At 36.1% G+C, this 24378-nt stretch overlaps 2 protein-coding genes and 1 pseudogene across 5 annotated transcripts; 2 read left to right on the top strand and 1 right to left on the bottom strand.

The window, feature by feature from the left end:
• Positions 1-8: 8 nt before the first annotated feature.
• Positions 9-5126, bottom strand: LOC134301436 (deoxyribonuclease gamma-like). Of its 3 annotated transcripts, none has more exons than XM_062986116.1 (9): positions 5041-5126; positions 3876-4024; positions 3123-3211; positions 2446-2538; positions 2213-2325; positions 1924-2036; positions 1287-1444; positions 829-925; positions 9-701 (listed from the first exon to the last, which is right to left on the bottom strand). In XM_062986116.1, the coding sequence occupies exons 2-9, from the start codon at positions 4005-4007 to the stop codon at positions 636-638; spliced, it is 861 nt and encodes a 286-aa protein (XP_062842186.1). In that variant the 5' UTR covers positions 4008-4024; positions 5041-5126; the 3' UTR covers positions 9-635. The 3 variants fall into 3 exon arrangements, with proteins under 3 accessions (XP_062842186.1, XP_062842187.1, XP_062842188.1); XM_062986117.1 differs by having other exon boundaries at positions 3876-4021; positions 5041-5117; XM_062986118.1 differs by lacking the exons at positions 3123-3211; positions 3876-4024; positions 5041-5126 and adding an exon at positions 2817-3101.
• On the top strand, positions 5112-11195 carry abhd6a (abhydrolase domain containing 6, acylglycerol lipase a). 2 transcript variants are annotated; one of them, XM_062986114.1, is made up of 9 exons: positions 5112-5198; positions 6594-6725; positions 8131-8287; positions 8450-8563; positions 9076-9208; positions 9313-9470; positions 10149-10203; positions 10294-10394; positions 10728-11195. In XM_062986114.1, the coding sequence occupies exons 2-9, from the start codon at positions 6607-6609 to the stop codon at positions 10908-10910; spliced, it is 1020 nt and encodes a 339-aa protein (XP_062842184.1). In that variant the 5' UTR covers positions 5112-5198; positions 6594-6606; the 3' UTR covers positions 10911-11195. The 2 variants fall into 2 exon arrangements, with proteins under 2 accessions (XP_062842184.1, XP_062842185.1); XM_062986115.1 differs by lacking the exon at positions 5112-5198 and having other exon boundaries at positions 6367-6725.
• A 3534-nt stretch (positions 11196-14729) lies between these two features.
• Positions 14730-15313, top strand: LOC134301970 (transcription factor HES-5-like; annotated as a pseudogene).
• The last annotated feature ends 9065 nt before the right edge of the window (positions 15314-24378 follow it).

Consider the following 24378-nt stretch of genomic DNA (forward strand, 5'->3'; position numbering starts at 1 on the left):
ACCATCTCCTATAGTGACCAGTCAACAAACCTGGAATCTGCTGGTTTATAATTAACAACCCACTTCATCGACACTGACGTTGCCTTTCTTATAAAACTATTTAATAAGTGGTTCAAATATATAGTTTGTATATATATAGAGCTTATGATGAGTCCCCATAAATTCCCCTTCAATGTTTTATTTTCATGTGTGGTGTCTACAGTAATTATTGTAATGTAGGTAAAAACTCATCATTCCAGTAAATGAGTGAATGCACAGAATTTTTTAATTGTTTAATTAATAAAGAATGATGTGAGAGCCTGTGAAGATGCTTCCTCAAAAAGCTAGTTTCATTCATATCAGATTATGTTAACATTATTGATTAAAAAACACTGTGTGACAATTCACTACAAGTTAAATGCTTAGAATTTAAATTGTTACAATATTTCACTGATTACAAAAATACTAAAATGAAATTAACTGTAATATATTTGTAATATTTTGACAGATATGTTAGTATTGGGAAATAACTTGAATGAAAGTATTTTGGATACAAATCTGTAAATTTTTTAAACAAGAATACCACATAATTGTAAGAATTACCCTTTTAAATTATTTTTGATAAGGGTTAAAGAAGCAGTGCCAAGAAGAAGCTGTCAACCATTTTTTCTAGCTGCATTCACCGTGAAGCATAGAGGAAAATGATCACTCACAGCCAAGGCCTAGAAAAAGAGAGACAAAAAAATCTGAGGATAAATGAAATAATAGGAATGGGTAATATGGTAAACATGTGAACACCACAAGATCACATCTACAAAACTAAATGGTAGCCCAAACTATAATAAAAACCTCTGGTTCAGTGAGTCCAAACACCTGCTTGAAATCATACACTTCAACTGAGTCTGATCTGACAGCCTTGATCATCGTCTCTCCGTGAAGGACGACCCTGCAGAGACACAGACGAATCATCATACATCATTTAGATCTTACCACTGCAATGTCAGGATGCTCAGTATCCTGCTACTGAAAGCCATGCAGTGTGACATCAGGTCAGGGGTTTGTTCAATTTTTAGGTAATTTATTTTAATTTGTATTCAGCCAGCCCACATAATGAGATTCAAACACTCAGTACTTTTTAATGTAGATTTAAATTTTTTAAATTATTTAATAGAAAGTTTAGCACATACAGTTCAAGGAATGATGACTAAGTCACAATGTTTGTTTGATGACTAATAACAAACTAATACATCATTACAATAGTGATGCATTAAAATAGCCATACATTTAAAACTAAAATAGTTCCTGACCTATCATAAGCACATTTGGTAGACGTTTTCACTGAAGTATCCAGCTTATCACCGGTAAGCCACAAGAAGCTCTGGTCTGAGTGCAGACGGATGTTACGCCATTCCTTCTTAGGGACGTAACCACAGGCCGCGTTGAAATCTCCCATGATGATGTAATTCTGTTAAAAACAAACTGTCACGTAATCTGATAGATGTGAAACTGGAACTGGGGGTTATGCAGTAATCTGAGAAGGTGCTGTGTGTAAAACCAGGTACAGGTTGCAAAGAAAAGATCAGTTTCACTTGTTCAGAGGCCAGGGTTTCTTATTTCATTGTTACCTCTGTGTGCTCCAAACTCTATCCTCTAAAGGATCTCATTGCATTATTTTATTATTATTTATATCATATTGTTTTTTGTTTGTGTTTGTATTAACCTTTTGGTTGTATGTAGTGTGCTAACAGAATTTTATGCTGAAGACCCAATTCCAATTCAGAAATGGTCAGTAAAGTACAACGTGCTGCCTGGTTTCTATTCAACCTTCATTATTATTTATCACAGTGGAAGTGCAGTGGATTAAGTACTTTAATAACACTTAAAATACAGCTCTAAGCAACTGAGCTGTAAGTAAATTGAGTCATTTTTGTGGTGATGCTTTACCTGTGACTGCAAATGTTTTGAGACATTTTGATAAACATCATATAACTCATCTATTTCTTTAACTGCTGCTTCTGGAGTTGTGTGAATGGGTATAATGACAAAATCCTTGATTTCTGTAAAGGAAGAGTGAGACAGAACCAAATGTTATTTAGAATTCCACAGCATTCCAATACTTATTTTATTATTAACTCAACCTTGTTACCCTTACTCAATTTAGGGAAATTTACTCAGGGGCACTTGAAATGCAATGCAAACACAACTAACTACATCTACTACATGTTTGTCTTGCCTGTATTTGTTGAAGAAAACCACACAACAAAAGGTTCTCTGGCAAAAGCGTCCAAGTCTTCAGTCTGCACATCGGGATACTGATAAACAGATTTCACAGAAACTAACTTCTTCCTAAGTAAACAAAAATTTAAAAAAATGCTGAATATAAAAAAAAGTTTCATGAAAGTTACTTGACATTGAAAGGGCAGTGACAAAAAAGTTTGATAATCTGGTGCATGAGTACACAAGTACCTGTAGATGAAGGCGTACTGCTCCTTGTAGGATTTTCGCCCCAGTCTCTTACTGATTATGTAGCCGTATTCAGGACTACGTTCAGTGAACCTTCTGTACAATACAAATGTACACTGAACCTTATTGCAGGCAACCTTAAATACTCATAAAATAAACATTTTTAAGCTTACTCCTTATTTTCCAGATCTGGAACATATTTATAATTACTACAATCAGAGATTAAACATTAACAAAGAACAGACATCTGCATCAAAACTCACTTAACACTGTCTAAGGGCAGTTGATGAGGTTTACTTTTTAAATTCATTTCACCCTTTCAATCTACATACAAACTATACTGAATATAAAGAGGTAAGCCTACAAAACATTACATTTTAAGGGCAACCAGTCCAGTGACAAGCTTGTTGACCACAAATGTACATTTAAGTTTTTTTCTTTTTCTGAATGTGTAAATTTTTTTTTTCTTCCTTTTCTTTTTCATGAGCTTCCTGCTGGCACAGCTGTAAAGCAATTAGCCATGGTCAGTTGTTTAATGATTTGTTCTAGTTTGTGCCGGAATTTTGTCATAGCCATCTGTGGCTGGGGGTTCGAAAGATCACAAATGGTTCTGCTTTTACAGCTTATGCATGCCAAATAGTGCAGTTAGTTATATGTGATCACTGAAAGTTTAATTGTACCTGTTAAGACGAGTCATCAGCTGAGGAAATGCTTTTCCTTTAGCATCTTTAATTTCCATTATGAGCATTAGGTCACAGCGACTGATGCTCTGCAATGTGAAAATATAAACTGTTACAGATGCTATAAGTTCATTATTGTTTTAAGTAAACCTACAACATCAAATTTAATTTTTAAAAAAGGTAACACCTACTGGTTATTGTATGGTTAAATTAGTATTGTAACAATTTATTATTCAGTTATTCAAACCGAGGGCAGCAGAGGCATGGCATGGTATTTAATCTGCAGAATTGACATTTAGCCGAACTATTGCAAAAATATGGAATACTGTCATGCAATCCCCAAGACAACCAGTAGAGTACAAAGGCTGATACTCAAGACTTTCGACATACAGTAGCACAATAGTCTCATGAGGTTTCAAACAAGAAATGTGGTCTGGGGTTTACAGATGTAACCTTTTTATAATGTGTAATTATGTAAAAAATTTATTCCATTTATTCCTAAAAACCACTAAATTTTGGCTGCATAACTGCTTTGCAAACTCATGGTTGTCTCAGCTTTAGCTTTTATCAGTAAATTATCATTAATATTTATTGACCTTTTAAATATATCAATAAACTAATGCATTAAAAAATAACAAACATGTTTAACACTATAACGAAATGAAGTACAGTACACATTCATTTGCCCTACACACAGCACAAGAATTATTTCACAAATAACAGTAAAATTAAAACATGTAAAGCAATCCTTACCGCCAATATCACATTCATTACTTGAGGTTTGGAGATTTTGCTTTCTCCAAATGACTGGACATTAAAGGAGCAGATTTTAAGGCTCAGGGCTCCTCCAAGGCTCAGCAGGAGAAACACAAAGGGCTTCATCATTGCAGGAAAGATACCTGCTGAATAAGTAGAAATGTAGAAATTCCCTCTGTTGGGTATAGGACAAAAACTTCCTCTGTTTTATTGCTTCTTCCTCTGAAAACAGTGATGTGTTCCCTGTCATGTGAACGCCTGGACTGTAGAGCTCTAGACCAAGGACTTATCTTAAAAAAAACCTGTATCCGGTTTGTGTCTGTAATTTCACTTCATATTAGGCACTAAATAACAAGTGATGTGTATGTTTCCATTTGAAATGGCTTTCAGATGTTCATGAATGGGGAAGGCAGTGAACACTTGCTTTCTTAATCAACCAAATTATTGTAATTTAAAAAAAAGAACTTTGGATCCACAAGGATCCCTCTCATACACTTAATTCCGTCACAAAATATGTATGCTGCAGTTTACCTGACGTTGTTCTTTTACTTCATGTTATTCACATGTTCCAGTTTGTCATTAATTATCAGATTTGTCTTTTGAATGTCTTTTAAAACAAAGCTTAATAAATTATAAAAAAACAAACACACAATGAAATCAGTGTAACTCATTTTATTAGATAAAACAATTCATAAAAGTGCCTTTTGTAGTCTTTTTTCCAGACATTTCACATAACATTTTTTCATTTTATATTTTTAATGTTTCTTGTAATTTACCTCCTCTGTGTTATTCCAGTATAAAGCTGGTTCTACCTTACTGTCTGTCTGATTAGAAAGCTCTAAAATGTGGTAACATTTGGCGCAAACCAATAAAATCAATAATTCTCAGTTAAAATGTTAAAGGTCTTTTCCTTTAAACTAAGCACAAGGTCTGTTTACCGGCAAGTATTAGAACTCTGCCTTGAGTATACTGTGAATACAGTGTTGCCAGATTGACTTGTAATCCTTAATGTCTACGGTCATTTTGATAATACTGGTAACGATTTCCTCAGTGTGTAGAAATGTTTGTATATTTCTGATTTAACATTATTATCAAATATTAAATAAAATATTTAAAATAAGAGCGGATATTAAACAGTGTTTGGGGGAATTTCTGTAGTTACCTGGCAACACTAGAACTGTCAGTGATGGCTTTTGTACTGCAGAGGCTGATCATGTGTAGGGTTCTTCACTTGCTCTGTTCTTTTCTGTTCTATTCCGTTCTCTAGTCGATGTGGTGTGTGTATCTTCAGAAAAGAAACTCTATAAACGCGGACAGAAGGTACAGTCATGTGTTATTAAGCTGTTACATAATATAAAGGATAAAACAAAATTGTGTTTTTGCTTCACTGTGAAGCCTCGGGTTTCTGTTCATTCTTATGAAGTAATAACGTGTGACAGAAATACAGTGGAAATCTAAAATTGTAATCTGTAATATAACATGATCTGTACTTATAATTCTGCGCAAATCTTACATTAAAATGTGCTTATTGTGGAGAAAATGGACTAGTACCTTAGCAGAATGTTTTGCATGCTAAATGCACCTACACACAAATAGGACAAATGTGAGGAGACGCTTGTACAGTCAGTGCGCGTTCACGTGATCGTGTTCGGCTTTGGTTTGTTGAGGATTTCAAAGGCACGTGAACACGCCTCCTGTTCAAATGGTCAAATCATGGATCTGCATGTTCCTGCTCTGCTCCCCTGTCCTGCACCCCTGTCCTGCTCTACCAGGCTAAAAGTTGCTCCACATTAAAGCTGTCTGATAATGAAAGCTCATTCTGTAACAGCAGGTTTTTGTGGCAAAGGTTCACATGTACAGATGCAATAAAGTTTATGACCACTGTATAACTTGCAGCATGTACAGGGAGGGGAAGCAAATGTTCTAACAATTTTTTTGGGTAATTCACTATATTTTAAATGTTCCTACAGTATCATTTTATTTGTTTATTTAATATGAACAAAATGTTTATATGCAGAAACAGATAGGTTTAAGACAAAGAGAGGATGACAGGTTCATATATACTTTAAAATGTAAATGTAAAGGTATGAAATAATTCAAGTTCTAAATATTAGCACAACAAGATTGGCTTTATTACAAAAGTTATTACAAATTGTCAGAAGAATTTTATGCGGGCATTTTCATGCTCGAATAAAATCCTTCCTCCACATTGTGAAATCCAGAAGAGTTATGGTTTCATTAAGTTATACTTTAAATGTTTAAAACCAATTATACTAAAACCATATTAAACCACAACTCTTCTCTGGATTTCACAATGTGCTGTCAGGCTGATGATAAGATAAAGAAGTTTTTTTCTTTTTTCTTTTTTTTTATAAGTGCACTTTGCTCAAGGTGTGATGTGAGTTGTGTCATAATACAACAAAGTGCCTCAGAATGGATGCGAATTGAGGAAACACCTGGGTCTTTAGAATGACTTTTACATCATAAAATATGATTATGGTCATGGTCTAAATGAACAGATCTTTCTTAAGAAGAACAGGGCCTTTTGGCTTTTATAGGAAACAGCTATAACTCACACCTCCAATCTCATCTCAATAATCGGAACACCTGACCTTTGAAGAAGCCTATATTTTGGTCACCCTGGTCTTGATGGTCTTTAACATGCAGAAATGCTTTTTCTTGATTTTGCTTATAATGTTTTTCTTTAATTAACAGGTGAGGTTTGGTGATGGATTTGGACGTAGTAAATATGTTGATCATAGCCGGAGGTACTCTTACAGTTCCCATCCTGGCTTTTGTAGCTTCGTTTCTGCTGTGGCCTGCAGCGCTTATCAAGGTCTATTATTGGTGAGTGAGAGGATGTTTGACTGGAACACAGCTGATCATTGCTTATTTAGATTTTTTAAAATCAGATTTGTAAACTATTATTCGGCTTGGTGTTAACAGTAATTTTGTATTGTCTTACAAAATCAATTTTTTATATAGATTAAATAGATTTAATGCTCTCAGTATTAATGTAGTTCTTGTGAAATGTCTGTGAATGGTGTCTGTGTTTTAGGTTGGTGAGAATTTCCTTTATGATTTTAGTAGTATTGTAGCCATCATTATATGCTATTACAAATTATATCAGTATAAAAAAAACAAATAGCAAGCTACATTTGGTGTTGTTATTTAATACCACCCCTGGCCTATCATTTTCTATTTTGGCATTTATTAGGAAATGCTTTGTTGATAGTCCTGAAACAAGTGAATTAGAAATTAAGTTGACAGTCTAAAAACTCTTGTGTGATAAAAGACAAGTGAGCTCTGTGTGTCTTGTTAGGTCTCCAATTCGCTTTGTTCATTCCACAAATTTGTTTGCATGGCTTATTAATTTAGTTTTTTTATTATGATATTTGACAAGCTTTATCTAAGATGTTGGCATTAAAGTAGGCACAATCAACCTTTTAGAGAACCTATTATTTTAGTAGCGCCTCTTTTATCAGTTCACATAAATCAGGGCAGTTACTTACACACAATTTACCTCGTCTTAGCAGGTTAAAGGTAGATCAGTAAAAATAAATTGCAGGGTGTGACGGTAAAGTATGTATACAGTGCTGTGAAAAAGTATTTGCCCCGTACCTGATTTCTTCCGTTTTTGCTAAATTTTCAAATTATATGTTTTCAAACACAAAATAAACACAAAATGCAGTCTGATCATTCACTGTATTGAAGATAAACTCATGAAATAAAGTAATTGGTAAATTTTTAAGCTTTCAAGGACATTACAACCCCCATGTGTTAGTCCCATCCCAGCTGGACGTTATGTAATCTGCCCAGGGGTCAGTGTTCTCTGTAATTACTTTGAGGCATTACGCACTTCAGTCAGAGTCACCATGACCGCTCACATTAAACATGAAGCAGAATAGAATACAGTTTTAAACTGAAGGGCAAACTTCAGCTCATCAGATTAGCTCTACCAGGTTAGCCATAACAGCCAAATGATTTAAAAGCTATTTTGATGGCATTAAGCTTATTTCCACAAGAACGTACTAAGCAAATTTGCAGCATTTTTGCATTACCTCAATTTTCTGACACCCACTAAACACCCACTAAAATGCATAAGTGCTGATACTAACCATTATTGTTTAACAACCTGTACTGTAATAGATTTTTTTTTAATTTGGCCTCCCTAATGCAAGAAGCAGATGCTTTTGCAAAACAAAAGAAAGTGATACAACTGATCACCTAAACCTTGTTTCTAATTCCACAGGTATTGGAGAAGGAGATTAGGGCTCCAGGTGGATTATGCTGAGCATGAAGGATATCGGTTCTGTTATACACACAGAGGAAAGCCAGGCAGTCGACCCTCTTTACTCTTGCTTCATGGCTTTTCTGCTCATAAAGACATGTGGCTCAGTCTTGTGAAGGTAAAGACTTCAACACTTCAACTTAAAAATAAAAAATATTAATTGACCTTACTGTACTTCACACATATAAAATGATTCAAAACCCCTCAAGTGTTTGTACAGAAAAGCTACAGGTGTTGAAATCCTCACATAAACACACGTATTAATTATCAAAATTTGCAGTTCCTTCCAGCCAATGTGCATCTGGTGTGTGTTGACATGCCCGGCCATGAAGGCACCACACGCACCAGTGCAGTGGACTACTCTATAGAGGGCCAAGTCAGGAGGATACATCAGGTATGTATTTTTGATTTTTAGACATTTATCAATGAATTTATCACAGTTACTTGCCATTTACTAGCAAAAAACAGGTGTCAAACCATTGGTAGACAGGTTAATATGAGAAGCATTAATCATATCGCATTAATCATAAATATAAAAAGTGCACTGTTTAATATAAAGAATGTACAACAAACCAGAAAATCAGGAAAAAGAAAACCACAGGAGAAGCACGACTCTCATGAGGAACTGATGGTAGATGTACGTGACTCTTTGTACGCTCTCCTTGGTTTCTGAAAGTTCCAAAAATAGATGCCCTTGTTAATGCCTGGAGCAGTTTGTTCATCACTGTGTCTGTGTACTTGCACAAAATAAAAGCATTTTATGTGGGCTTCATTTCCGACCGATTAAGTCTGTGTATGAGACGAAAAGGCTTCCGCCATCTTTGCTATTCTGTAATCATTTTTAATGCTGATTGAATTAAATATCTGTGTGAATGTTGCATGGACTAACACTGTACACATTTGTAGTTTGTAGAAAGCATCCAACTCAATAAAAAGCCGTTCCACTTGGTGGGCACATCCATGGGTGGATGTGTAGCTGGGGTTTATGCTGCCCGCTATCCTTCTGACCTCTCCAGTCTCACATTAATCTGTCCTGCAGGTCAGTAATGTATCTGTATTTTTAGGGTTGACTGTTTAGTTTTACATGAAGCTGATCTTCTCAGAAACATGGCCTTTTATTTTGCCATCATTTCTGTGGTGTAGGTCTAAAGTACACAGCAGATAATGAATTTGTAAAGCGTCTGAAAGACTTGGAGGAAAGCAAGGATGTTCAGGGCATCCCCCTCATCCCCTCCACAGCGGAAGAGATGGCGGACATGATGAAACTGTTGTCTTATGTGCGTTTCAAGATCCCTTATCAGGTACCACTGTTTATTACAACCTAAAACTGTATTAGAGGCACAAAAGTGGCAGTGGCAGGTGAAAGATTCTGGCTGCATATCCTTTTTTGTTTAAAATCAGGTGCTTTACAAAATATTTACATCTTCATTATAGATACAGTGGATTCCTTTGTTATTACCATCTCTGTGGTGAATAACATAATAAGGCATTAATATGATGTGGGCTTTTAATACCTCCACTTCTGGGGAGGGTTTTCACACATTTTTGGAGTGTGCCTATGGGAATTTATGGCTACATATTTGAAAGAGAATTTGTGCACTAATGTTAATTAGCCTTGCTTGCAGTTAATGTAACAAGAGGGCTTTGCAGCTCACTTGAGTTCAAACAATCTGTCAGCCATAGTGGAACAGGCAGGGGCATTTTCTAAACTGTTCCTAAAACATCGAAAACATAAAATTCATTTTATATAATTAAACACCTACTAGCAATGGGTGTGTCTGAAACACCTAATCATTAAGAGGGGGTGTCCACATACTGTTGGCCATCAAGTTATTAGCCAATACACACAAAAATGGTAAATCACAGCTGAATTGCCATTGCTAATTGAATCATAATTTCCCCGACCATTGCCACTATGCAAAACAACATGAAGGGCTCAAAGCATTAATTTTCTCTTAAGGCTTGCTCTTATTTGATAGATTCTTCAAGGATTGGTCAAAGTCCGTACTCCACACAACAACTTCTACCGTGAGGGTGAGTTCTATTCAACACTACCAACTTATATACCTGTAAATGAACTAATTGACGAATAGTAACTTGCTTTATTTTTCAATCATGCTTTAGTTTTCTTGGAGCTAGTGAAAGAAAATTCCAGACACTGCCTACATGAGAACATGCATCTCATCTCAATGCCACTACAAGTCATTTGGGGCAAACAGGATCAGGTACGATTCTTACGAATTGTCTGAAATTAAAAAATAATGTTGAACAATAACATTGTGTTTATATTGTGTTTAAACTAATTAAAATGTATGCACAGTTCTCTTTATTAGCTACATTTAGAATATTAAATACGATTATTTTTGCACATGCCATATTTTGTTTTTCATCATTGTCAAATTTGACAAATGAACAGTATTTGTCATTGAACAGAAGTTGTTTACTTATTTTATTTAAATTGACAAAACATATCTGACCAGACATGTTGAATCTTTTGCATGATACTGTATTGTTAAGGTTTACCTTGTTATTTGAATGTGTGGATGTTTATCTTTTAGGTGCTGGATGTATCCGGTGCAGCTGTGTTGGCTGATTCCGTGCCTGGTTGCCAGGTCGATCTGCTAGATAACTGTGGCCATACGGTGGTGATGGAGCGGCCTCGGAAGGCTGCTAATCTCATCATGGACTTCATGACCCGTCAGCAGAATTCTGGCAGCAGTAGCAACAAAAAGCTTTCCTGAGACTAGAAAAAAACATTAATAACTATAACAAATTATTTGTAAATAATCGAAATAGGTATTTTTATAAGGAATTCTCAGAGACTGATTGCCAGGGTTAGATTCAGACATGCAATAATTAAGCAGGATTAATTAAACACTGGTTATTTTACTGCAAACAAGGATAATTTGCACTTACCAACCAATCTAGATACATCATGCTAAAAGAATTATTTGTAATTAATGTAGAGTCCAGCAGTAGTGTCATGTCTCCAGACTGCTTAAATAAACACTTGTGATGGTGTAATACATTTGCTTGTTCTTGTACTCCAATGCACTGTTTAATTCCTGTATATCCAAATTTTTTGTGTATTTTCTACTTTGAATTAAAAGTCTGCATCATAGTTTTAAAGCATTTTAAGCTTTGATATCACACAGCATGTTCTTATAATAAATATAACCTAAATAAACCTAGGGCCAGCTTTAGCCTAGTGGTTAAGGTACTGGACCAGTAATCAGAGGGTCGCTGGTTCAAGCCCCACCACGGCCAGGTTGCTGCTGTTGGGCCCTTGAGCAAGGCCCTTAACCCACAATTGCTTAGACTATATACTGTAACTGTAATGTAAGTCGCTTTGGATAAAGGCATATGCTAAATGCTGAAAATGTATATGTAAACCTGTTCCTCTTTAAATAAGGAACTGTTTTCGATTAACAGTGGGTACATTTTAAGTGAAAATAAGTAAACCCATCGGCTACAGAGAACACATCTAAGTTTTGCACACGCAACATTTGATTTCATTTTATTTTAAAAACTATTAATGAATACGGACTTCTTATTTAGCTAAAACTTGTTTACCGTTCTGCTGCTTCGTGTCGCTTCGTGTCCTTTCGTGCGTCTTCGTGTGTTTTCGCGCCCCCTTTAGGCGCTTATGTTAACAAAGTAATACCATAAAGCATTTGAGCCAGTTTGTCATAGTTTGAAATAATTTGGGCTCTCATAATACACAACCTGTTCTTATAATGACTAAACAATTAAACAAAGTAGAAATAAACAAAATTGTTCCTCTTTAAATAAGAAACTATTTCAGATTAACAACAGTACTGTATTTGAATTTTTTAATATTTTCAGATATGCTCAAATGCCCCCCAATATACTGATGTAAAAATTATAAATACACCAATTCCACTTATTTGCTTTGCTTAATGTTTATTTACATCAGTTGTTGATATGGCAGAATATTTTAAATGGCAATGTTTTAAAACGTATGTATTATATTTATTTTTTGTTATTGCATTTTTTTTATTAATTCTGCACATTTAAAATGGTTTTAATAAAAATTGCAATTATACAAAAAGGCCACTGGTTGAGCAAATGTCAGCAATCAAACAAACAATAAATAAGAAGAAAACATTACTGAAAAATTCCTGTTAGTACACTTGGTTTAATAAACTGCAGGTAAGAAGTTAATAAAACCACATACTAACCTAATAATGTGGCTTCTAGAAGAAGACTAAATGGTTTCAGATTCTTATACAATATGTAATAGACAAAGAGAACAAGAGTTAAAAACAAAACACTGCTCCCTCAGCACAAATTCAGCAGTGATGTGGCGTGTTTTCACCGCCAGGTGGGGCAATTTAGTTTTGCATCAAAACTGCTAATGTCAGTGAATCCAGCACATTACTGTGCGTGTAGTGCCGTAAACACCACATCAGTATTTACATGAACATTAATACCAGTTACCAGTGTAAAAAAAATCATTTCACTTTGCATTGTGTTAATGCATCGTGCTCACTGGCCCACCACGACCCTGACCAGGATAACAAAGTGGTAAAACAAAATGAACTGGAAAAAATAACTGAAACCAGTCACTGCATCTTTGATGGTAGGAACAGTGCAACTATCTATTGTTTGACTAAGGCACAATACAGAGTAGTGCACTATGTAGTATCAGTATAGAATCACACTGTAAGAAACAATAGCAATAACGACCACACTTGCTAAATATTTATCAACAAGGAGCCAGTTTTCTACATGTAATCACTCACATGTGAACAGGAACACTTCTATTAGCACCCACTCTCACACTGTATTCCCTCCACACTGTCGACTAAAACAGCGTCCTCTCTGTCGCGTTTGAAGCAAGATAAAGAGAAAATCTAAACAAAAAGAACGTACTTCAAACCTATCTGACTCGTTGCGTCGCATGTTGGTGTTGTTGTGCTATTTTCGTGCGCTTCCTTGTGCCTCCGTTCAGGTTTGTGCGTCTTTGTTTTTACCGTGGGTATTTAAGCGCCTTCGTGCCCTTTCGTGCGCTTACGTATGCCTTCGTGCTTTTTCGTGCGCCTTCGTGCTTTTTCGTGCGCCTTCGTGCTTTTTCGTGCGCCTTCGTGCTTTTTCGTGCGCCTTCGTGCACTTTCGTCATGGTTTTATAATTAGTTGATTTAAGTCTGACGATTATGTAGCCGTTGGCCTAAAATATGTGAAATATATTGAACAGAGAATAAGAAAAGAATGAGAAAATGTCCTGTTAAATTAAGTAAACCCAATTTTGTTTTAAGTAATTTTGTTTTAAGTAATTCATTATATGAATAATTACTTCAGGACATTTTAACCAGCAGTCGTAAAGTCGTAAACTGAGGCCAGTGTCATTCTGAACACTACACTCCCCAGCGTCCCAACGCTAATCAGCAATCTTTGTAGAAAAGCACAATGTTATAATATGTTTAGTAAGTTTGTTAGTAATTGTAGAGTTTAATAGCACGAAAATATGCTTTAAACTACAAAGATTCATATTGTAATGGTTGCATTTATAGTGTTTTACTCCACAATATTAGCACATACTAAAATGTTAGGTAATTGGTTGGGGGCTGTTTAAACTCTAAAGCAATTGTTTTAGAAATACGAAAATATTTTCCCCAGAGCCATTCAGTCACTGCCCTAAGTGATGATTCTCATAAGGCCTCTTTATTGAAAAGTAAAATTATCATGTGAATGGACACACTTCTATTGTTAACACCCTCCCATTCTTACAAGCTGAGTGTGGGAAAGCTCAGGAGAGCAGAATCACATTCTATTGTCATTAACATCCAGAACTTCACCAATTACTGCATATTTTGGACACATGCAAGCTAATAGACACACTTATAAATAGAATAATTATTCTACCACATGGTTTGGCTTGGTCACTGTGAGAAGTATAAGGGAGGATAAAGAAGTATAAGTACTTTAAATAATGATAAAGCCACATAAAAAGCCATGTGACCGTAAGGCTTAGCACACTTATTATATCAGTGAACTTTCATTAATGTGTAATTTCAGTTAACAACAAAAGCACTAGGTGTTACACCAATTTGTAAGTGTCTTCTCATGCTGGAACTTAGTATTTATTGACTTGATTACTTCTAATTCTGTTGGTGAGTCAACCAGCAAACACTATCAAACTAATAAAAATAAGAAATTGATTAGAAATTAAATTTAAACTTTCAATTGAGAATAAAATCACCAGTAACACATTCACGTGTGTGTACAGTGTTAATAATTGTGTACTGTCAGTATCATTGATTTAAACATCAGGTATCAGATTTGCTCTTTTACAGGGTCACTACTTTCCCAGATTCTCTCAATCACCCCCAGCTTTTTACTTGCTCCCCAGAGACATGGACATTGTCCCTTCCTAGATCACTGAGCATGTGGCAGCCCTACATCCCTTATTGTCTGTTTAAAGTCTCCTAGTGGCTCCAAAGTGTGAGAAACTCCAACAAGCCCAGGACTCACCCATTCATATGGAGATTTGGGAGTATAAATAGAGGAGATGCAGTCGGTACAAATCAGATTCACTCTACAGAGATCTACAACACAGAGACCCAACCATGGTACCAGCCATCACTTCATCAATGAACCTCTCACATCAGCACCAACCTCTAAACAACAAGGTAAATTAAGATCCTGCTTCATTTTAAAGATTTTTTACATTTGAATCACTTATTCTTAATGCATCAAGATAAAGAAAACTAAATTATTTTTGTCTGTGTTGTGCAGCTGAGGAAGCCGATGGTGGAGAAGATTGCATCAACAACAGCATTGAGCAGCTGAAGTCTCTCCTGGCTCCAGAGTTCCTCAACCAGCAACCTGATTCCAAGCTGGAAAAAGCAGACATCCTGGAGATGACAGTCAGCTTCTTAAGGCGGCAACAGCAGCCTGAATTCTCCTCCAGCTCAGCAGCTGTCCATCAAGGCTTTTCCAGATGTGCCCAAAAGATCGTTCACTTCCTGTCCAAAGAAGCAGTGAATACACAGAGCCACAGAAAACTGCTGAATTACTTCAGCATGAGAATCTGAGTGAAAGTGTGATGATTCAGCTGAGCTCTACAAATCAGTACGAAGAGTAGAGTTCAGTTATGCTCACCCTCTGGAGACCCTGGTAAAGGGAAGAGCGGCATGTGGCATAAAGGAAAGACACCATGTGGATGAACTTTATTAATTTTTGCTCAACTTTTGCATGAGCAGAAGTTTAATTCAGTTTAAAACTTAATTATTATAAGTTTATATCTTTCTATTTTGAGAAAGAAACTTCTTTCAGCCAGGATTCTAGTACAGTCTATTAAAATGAAGATCAAGATCTTCATGCATATCTGTTAGACATTAATTTAAGGTAAAAATTGACTGATTTAAAAATAGACTTTTACATTTATTTTGTACAATGAGCATTTTAATCCTTCTGCGAAGGAGATTCACAATTTTATGTCTTAAAATGACATTTTAATACATTAGTTATCAATATGATAAATGCTGATTTATAATTTCTTTTTAATTTTGAAAGTTGTGTCATTTATACCTTATCAAAGGTAAATATTTAACCATATTTATGGTTTTATTTTAATTATTCTGTTCTGGGAAAAACTTTCTTTTGCTGAAAATGTGTTTATTCAAGACTTGAAAATAATTATGTCTTTTGTAAAGCAAACTTTCTTTCCCTATAACAGCAGTTTTGGAAAGTTTCTTTCTTGTTTAAATGTTGGAAACTTTTCATGTTTTTTCTGTCTTTTGTAAAGACTTTTAATACTATGAAGACCGCTCTTACAGCTCTGTGAGCTTTGTGTCTTGAAGAATTTTTCAACTTAATGTTGTGATATGTTATCACCTCTTTACTGCACTTAAAATGTAGTCCAAGTAATGTCCAAGTATGTTTTTCTGTTTTAAGTATTTTATTGTATAACAGAATCATCTGTATTTGAATGGTACATGAAGTTTCTCTTCACTCTAATTTTATTAAAGACTTCAGTATAAAATATGTTACAAATAATAATTGCAGACTGATTTATTTCTAAAGATATTTTAAGGCGCTAATACCGTAATCATAAAAAATAGATGACCCTTATAAAAATGGCTTTTTATAGTGTAATTTGAAAAGACAGAATGTGTCCAGTAGATTGTTGTTTTTTAGTTATTAAAGCACAAGGTACACAAAAACATAAAAACAAGAAATCTACATTATTATACAAAATTTGGTAGCTGTACTAAAAATCCTGCAATGGATTGGCATCTTGTCTGGGGTTACTGAGATTCTGGGAGAACTGGGCTCACCATGACCCTGATCAGGATCGAGTGATCTGAAAATGAAATGGAAAAACGTACTACAAGTCAATCACCATGATGTGATGTTTCACTGATGCAATTCGTTGCTGTAAACTGATCTAATCAGCAGCAGCATCTGAAGTTTATGGTAATCAGTTTTAAACATGGTAAACAGAGATAATAACAATTTAGAGAATTAAACTAATATTTTTACCAAGAGATTAAACATTATTGTGTGTCTTTTATTGAGAGTCCTTAATTTTGACATGCTAATGCTTACAGGTGTTTGTTTGTATATATTGTATGTATAGATGCAGAGTACTGTAGCTGGTGCAGCAAGTCCAAATTACTTGTCATTTAAATATCTAGTCTATTAATATCACTGATTTTTCCAAATCCCATCCCTTTGCATCCACACCAGTGGTCAACTTAGCAAAACAAAAATGTATTTCACTTTTTGTGCTAAATTAATTGAACTGACTGAAGAAAATGAACACTAGAAAACGGCAAATTCCCCTCAGAACATACCATGATAATGACTGTTACCAAGCGCTATTAATTATTTTACTTCACTTGTAAAGATCCCTGTCAGGAGCTGCTTACTCACAGAATCATTAGCATGTGAATGGACACACTTCTTTTGTTCAGCACCCACATGTAATGGGTAAAGTGTGAGAACGCTTGGGAAAACAGAATCCCACTTCTTTATAGCATTAGCATTCTAAACCTCACTGCCCCCTAATTATTCACCATATTAAAGAAGCAGACTCCTCTTTAAGATAATCTGTCTCGACATGACGTCACCCGATGTGAGAAAACACATGACTAGGTTATTCTTACGGTAATCATACTAAGCTTAATCACATTTAATTTGATTTAATGTGATAACAGTTCGTTATATAAAACAGTAGAAAATCTAAAATGGGAGGATACGTTTACATGTGTGGTGAGATACCTGGATAACGTTGTGTTTAGTCTTATAGTAAATATTTGACTTTTTTGAAGGTAACCTTCAGTAGTAGTAGTAATTTCTGTGTACATTGTGGCAATATATGTATTGCTATTTATAAGGGATGTGTTATGGGGTTGAGGTTAAACCATGCATTATAGGCCTTGCTTTGTGCACAAGGCACAATCATGCAGGTAAAGGAAAGGGCTTCCCCCAAAGTGTCTTTTAAAAACATCATTATTGTTATTATTATTAATACTGTAGTTGTTTTTATGTTCCATGAATGAACGGTACATAACAGTTATAACATGTCAACACAAAATACGAGCCATGTGTATGGCTAAAACACATGCATTTAATAGTTAGTAGGGCAGTCCGAGTTTTCCTTCATCTGCTGCTGTAGTTTTTATGCACCGCTAGGAGGACAACTATTCATACTTTTTATTTTAATAGAATCTTTTCATAACTGTCCCTCAAAAGAAGGTCCTACCTCTATTCCAACTAAACTAACTGTTTTTCCCTTCACACCTGCTGCAGGGCACAAACGTTTACAACTTAGAAGGAAATACCTGTTAAGACTTATGATTTTCATCATTTACGCAATTACAAAAGCACTGTGGTTAGAATGAGTTGGATCTGAATCATCTATTCCTGAGAATCACTTTGCATGTTAACTCTTCCACACCTGTGTTCACCTCCAGTCTTTACTGCTCTGGTGTAAAGCTGATGCTAAGATCACTGTAATTCACTGTCCAGCTTCCAGGGCCTTTACACTCATTAAAGCTTGGCTCTCACTGCGCCATTCAACTGGATAATGATCATCAGCACAGAATGATTTTAATATGGCCAATTCAAAGTTTAGACTTGAGCTCCAATAATGATGACATGACAGGACCTTAACAGAGTGGTGCATAAACAGATATTTTATAGCATCAACAAATTAAAGCAATGTAAGAAAGATTCCATTAAATCCATATAAGACTCATAAACTCATACAGTGAATAAATACCTTTAATGTTCCAAATGCTATCAGAGGAACTTCTATTTTCCCATATTTATCCACTAATGAATACCTAAATATTTCCTGTGATGCAGGTAAACTTTTGTTAATTAGAAGTTTACTAGCAAGCACAACATTCACTTAAATAAAATTTAGCTGTTTAAAATGACCAGTTTAGTAGTACTTTAAGCAAAAATTTCACTTCAGAGTGACTGTGTATATATACACTGTATGTTTGTGTGTGTGTGTGTGTGTGTGTGTGTGTGTGTGTGATTTATTTCACAATTGTTTTTTTCTTTCTTCAACTTTAACAGTATCAGAACTGATGCAGACCAGAAGTTATTAGGAATTATTGAGAACAAACTAAACAATATGATAACAAACAAGGTACCATGTTTATTCATGAGGCTGTCATTAGATAATTTAAGCATCTATAATAAAAATGATGCTTGTAACTTTTTCTCTGTGGTCAATTCTGTCCATTCAGTCAAATTAGCTTTTCTAAGGTCAGGAACTTATGTTAGATAAGGAGGCCTGTGTTGCAATCAGTGTTCAGTTTAATTCATGCTGGAGCAGTAAAAGGTCGTGTCCATACTGCTCTTGAGATTGTTGCCAGAATAAAAAAAAAATCCTTAATTTTTATAAAATAGTTTTCATGCTTATTTATAGATTTTTACAAAGTCAAAAGTCATAGTGTGTACATTTTAGTAGATGTTTCCAGTGAAAGTATGTTAAAACAACAACAAAGTTGATTTGATTATTATTCACTATTTATGTGCATATAACCCACTGTTTAATACTTAGCTGTAAGGTTTGAGTCCAAGATGCAATATAAACTATGAAGTCAAAATGTTAAACTTGTTGGGCATCCCATTCTAAAACTATGACCACCCCTATGCCCTCCATGTAGCAAAATTTTAAAGTGTGTTTGAGAGAACTTGTGCCCATTCAGTCAAAAAAGCATGTGTAAGGTCAGTCACTGATGTTGTAAGAGGAGGCCTGCAAATAACTTTCAAATTAATCCCAAATAAGTTTAATGGGGTTGAGGTTAAACCATGTGTAGCAGGATGGGGTTTTGGATTGATTTCTCCTAAATTGCTCTCCAGCTGAGGATGATGTGTAGGTACTTTAAATTGCTGGGCGGTCCTTTCCCATGCTATAAGTATGGGTATTGGTTGGCTACCTGTCGTACCTTCCTGTTGTTTCCTCTTCCGGGGCATCTGACGTCCGTGCCGGCGGCGTTCAGCATGGACGAATTCGGCGTTGTGTCTCCCGGTGAATCGCTTCTCAACGATTAAAAGCCATGTGGGCTTGTGTTTGTAGTACCGGTGCTATGTTGCGGTCTTTCTCTGCGTTTCTGTTGGCGTGTTTCGCTTTCAGTAAAGTGATAATAGCGGCCGCGCTGCACTACTGTGACTGCGGTAGCTGCTGTGTCTGCTGGTCTGTACTCTGACTTTCACTGTGCGGGAAACTGCATTGCTGTATCCTGGTAGGTATATGATCTGTACCTACTCTTAAATTGGTTGTCGTGTGAGTTGATCATTTTAGCAGTTGTGTATTTTATAGGTATTTTAGCCCGGATCGCGCTGGCCCGGTTCCAGTTCCCTGAGTGCTACTGTTTTGCCTACATTGCTGTTTTGCCTGAGATACTGTTTTGCTGGAGCTACTGTTTTGCCTGAGATACTGTTTTGCTGGAGCTACTGTTTTGCCTGAGATACTGTTTTGCTGGAGCTACTGTTTTGCCTGAGATACTGTTTTGCTGGAGATACTGTTTTGCCTGCGGCTACTGTTTGGTCGGACTTTGCCATTTCTGTATTGGTGTTTTCTCTGAGTCATATTTTGATTTATTGTTTTGTATAAACACATTTTGTGTATATTATTGTTTCCATTTATTTTATTGGAGTACTGTTGTATGTGTATTTTCTATTTTTGTCTTTTGTTTGTGTGGTGTAAGGGGGCTGCAAGAGACTAGGGACCCCGTGCTTACCTCATTGAGAGAGATAAGCGAGAGAGATAAGTGTCCTTTGCCTCTTGAGTTATTATCATTGCCCCACCCCCACCCCCCCTCCACCACCTGTTGTGTTTATAATTATTTGTTTCTCTTTTCCTCTGGCTGGACAGGAGCTGTGGGCCAAAGCGGGAGGCAGACGGACTTTGGTGGTGGAACCCCTTTCACTTGCCCTGCAGTCTAGAGCACGTTGGGTGTTATTGAGGTGTGCGGTGTGATCACGTGTGGTGTGTAGTGTAGGAGATTCCTTTACTTCCATATTTTCCACTGTCGTGATAAGCCCTCAGCCCTGTTCCTTCCTGTCTTGGTCTTGTTTTTAAATTGTAAATGGAGCCATAAAGTATTAAGTGTGATGCGCTAGTCATTTTATACTAATTGTGTCTGTGTCTCAGAACGTGGCTTGTCCCGTGTGGAAATTTTTGTAAACAATTGCTAATAAAATTGACTAAGTGTTGGAAGTACGTCTCTGGTCTCAAAGTGTCTTCGAACCTGGGTGTCTTTCTTTCTGGCCCTTAAGTGCCTGTTATATTTCCTAGGGGTGAAATTCCCCTAGGTGGCGTTGTCGAGCAACTTAAACTACGTCCACTCCGTCACATTATGGCGTTGTCGGCAGGATTCACTTTGAGAACCAGAGACGTAGGGTCCTTTTTGTTTGTGGCAATTTTGGTTTTAATAGGGATTTAAAATTTAGTTCTATTTAAGGCAAAACAGCAGCATTTGTTTGAGGTACTGGATAGTTTTTAACGTTGTTAATCTGAGTTTTGGTGCAGCTTGCCCTCTGTTGGGATGGAGCAGGAGATACAGCAGCTCAGAGACCTAGTGTTGCAGCTTAAGGCTGACAACGAGCGGCTACGTCGGGAGGGGGTTGCTGCTTTGGCTGGTTCTGGTGCAGCTACTCTGGTTGCTCCTGTTTTGACTTCCTTGGGGTCTGGTCGTCCTCCTCATCGGGGGCATGTCATCTGTCAAAGATGCCAACAGCCAGGTCACTTTGCGCATGAGTGTGATGGGGACCGTGTTTTCCCTTCTGCTAGGGTTCTGTCTCAGAATATGGCTAGATCATCTCGCCCTTCCCATCAGCCGGAAAACTGAAGCCCACTGAGCTGCAGGGCCACAGCTCAGGTGGGGTGTCTTTAGGCTCAAGGGCGGGTACAGTGTCTAGGTTAATATCATCCTGGCCAGTAATTGATGTCTTAATTGGTGGTGTTATGGTTTCCTGTTTGTTAGATACTGGTTCCATGGTGTCTACAGTAACAGAGTTTTTTTCAGCAGTTTGAACCTTGGGGTCATGATGATCTCCAGTCTTGTCATTGAATACAGCTTCAGGCAGCCAATGGGCTGGATATCCCATACATATGGTATCTAGAACTGGATGTCATGCTGTGCAGTAAGGTGATGCCTCACTGGGGTCCTGGTTGTGAAGGATTCTCCTGGTGCTTCGTCTGCAGTCCCTGGTGTCTTGGGGATGCATGCTATTATCCAATGTTATCAGGAGCTTTTTGGGTTACATGGTCCCTCCTTTTATTTTTTCGATTTGATTTGCCTTCAGGGCACATGCTCCTGGTCCAGTTATTGAGGCCTGGTAGCAATGTCATCAGTTTGCGGCCCAAGTTTCTCGAGACCCTATGGGTACTGTAAAGAGTCGAGGTACTCGGGTGTTGCATATACCTGGTGGTGTGATAAAGTTGGTTGCCAAAGATTCGGGGCAGGAGTCCCACAGTTTCATGGGACATCTGCTGGCATCTAGGCCAAATAATCTTGGCTATTGATTTTACAGTGTTGGAACCATCCTGTCATGGGTTGGAAAACCTACGGTGGCAATCATAAGGTTTAAGGTTCTCTTTAGTTTAGGACACAATATAAACTTTAATACCAGAATGATAAGCTTGATGGATATCTCATTCAAACACCATGGGCACCATGGGCACCATGTCACAGTCTAACTGCAAGTTTTTGAAGTGTGACTCTGTAAGTTTGTGCCCATTCACTCAAATGAGCATTTATGAAGTCCAGCACAATTGTTGGATGATGTGGTCTGGCTCACAATCAGTGTTCCAATTCCTGCCAGATATGTTCAGTTGGACTGAGGTAAGGGCTTTGTGCAGGCAACTGAAGTTTCTTCACACTAAAGTTATCAAACATGTCTTTATGGACCATGCATTGAACATACAGGCACATGTCGACACAAAATTGGAGCCAATAACTGATAACATACAGTTGATATTATAAGCCTGCTAGCGATGTGTACGGCTAAAACACATGCATTTAATAGTTAGTAGGGGAGTCAGAGTTTTCTTTCATCTGCTGCTGTAGTTTTTATGCACTATTAGGAGGACAACTATTCATACTGTTTTTTTTATTATTTTAATAGTTTCTTTTCATAACTGTCCCTCAAAATATCCTACCTCTGTTCCAACTAAACCTGTTTTCCCCTACACAGCTGTTGCAGGGCACAAATGTTTACAACTTAGAAGAAAATTCCTGTTAAGACTTATAATTTTCATCATTTACGCAATCACAAAAGCACTGTGGTTAGAATTAGTTGAAATTAGATTATACAACTGCCACTTTTTTTGTATCTGAATCATCTATTCCTGAGAATCACTTTGCATGTTAACTCTTCCACACCTGTGTTCACCTCCAGTCTTTACTGCTCCGGTATAAAGCTGATGCTAAGATCACTGTAATTCACTGTCCATCTTCCAGAGCCTTTATACGTGAGTATTATCATCTTAATTTTATCTCTTATTTTAATTAGTCTCTGCCTTACATTTACTGACTATATTAAACATTTACAACTTAGTACAACTAAATTAGACTTAATTGTGTAACTGTGTTATATAAAAACATTTTTTCTAGACAGAGTACTGCTTTAAGTGAGCATTATAAGTCAAAGTCTGTGGTAGAGCCCGTCTGTGGTATAGACCATGGTAAACTTAGTTTTATACTGGACATTGGGCTGACATTCATTTTGATGTTTTAAGTTACTTTTGACCGGTTCTTAGCCTATAAACATTTTTAAAAAATGCATAAACTGACTGCAGTAAACAAAATACACAAATATAATTTAGAAAGTTCTTCAGTTCGTTGTTAGTTAATGTGTTAGTAATTTAATTCTTAAATGTGAGGTTCAACTGGATTGAAAGACTAAGGAAGCTTCAAAAAAAGTGCAGTAGTAGTACTTACCTAGGTACATGTACCATTTATTACAACTGCAGTATGGGGAATGTAAAAAATACTGTGATTTAATACTTTGCTCATACTGTAGGACTTTTATTTTCTGTTGCACTTGTAGTAAATAGTACAACCCACATGGTAACTATTATAGGCTTTATTATATTAATATATTGATTTAATGCCCATACTGTAGGACCTTTATTTTGAAATGCATCTGTAGTAAGCAGCATATGTCACTAGGTAACTACTACAACCTTCATTATATAAAAATTATATTTCTTGATTTTTATTTTTTTGCTTTTTTACATTTTATAATGTATTACTTTACGCACACTGTAGAGCTTTTATCTTAAAATGCAAATGTAAAAAGTAGTACATGTGACTAGGTAACTACTACAACCTACACTATCTTAACATTTTTGTTCATTTTTTAAAAACATGTTATTTATTACTGTACACATACCAATGGGCTTTTATTTTTGTGATGCAGTTGTAATAACATAAAAGTGGAAATCAAAAATTGAAAAGTGAAAATTGCTCAGCTCTTTTAGTAAAATCAGAAACAGCAGTGATTTTCTGATATGAACAGAGAATTAGATATTATGAACAGAGAATTGATGGATATGTTCTTTAATAATTAAAGATTTAAGAATTAAATAATTCTTGGTTATTGTTAAAATAATAACTTGGCTTCACCTTAATAAGCATGTTAATTTACATATCATTGTGTGACCAACATACACCACAAAGAGTATGTTTATATAAGGTTTAAGGTTTTTTTAAG

This window comes from Trichomycterus rosablanca, chromosome 24 (assembly GCF_030014385.1).
Source record: "Trichomycterus rosablanca isolate fTriRos1 chromosome 24, fTriRos1.hap1, whole genome shotgun sequence".
Taxonomy (NCBI): Eukaryota; Metazoa; Chordata; class Actinopteri; order Siluriformes; family Trichomycteridae; genus Trichomycterus; species Trichomycterus rosablanca.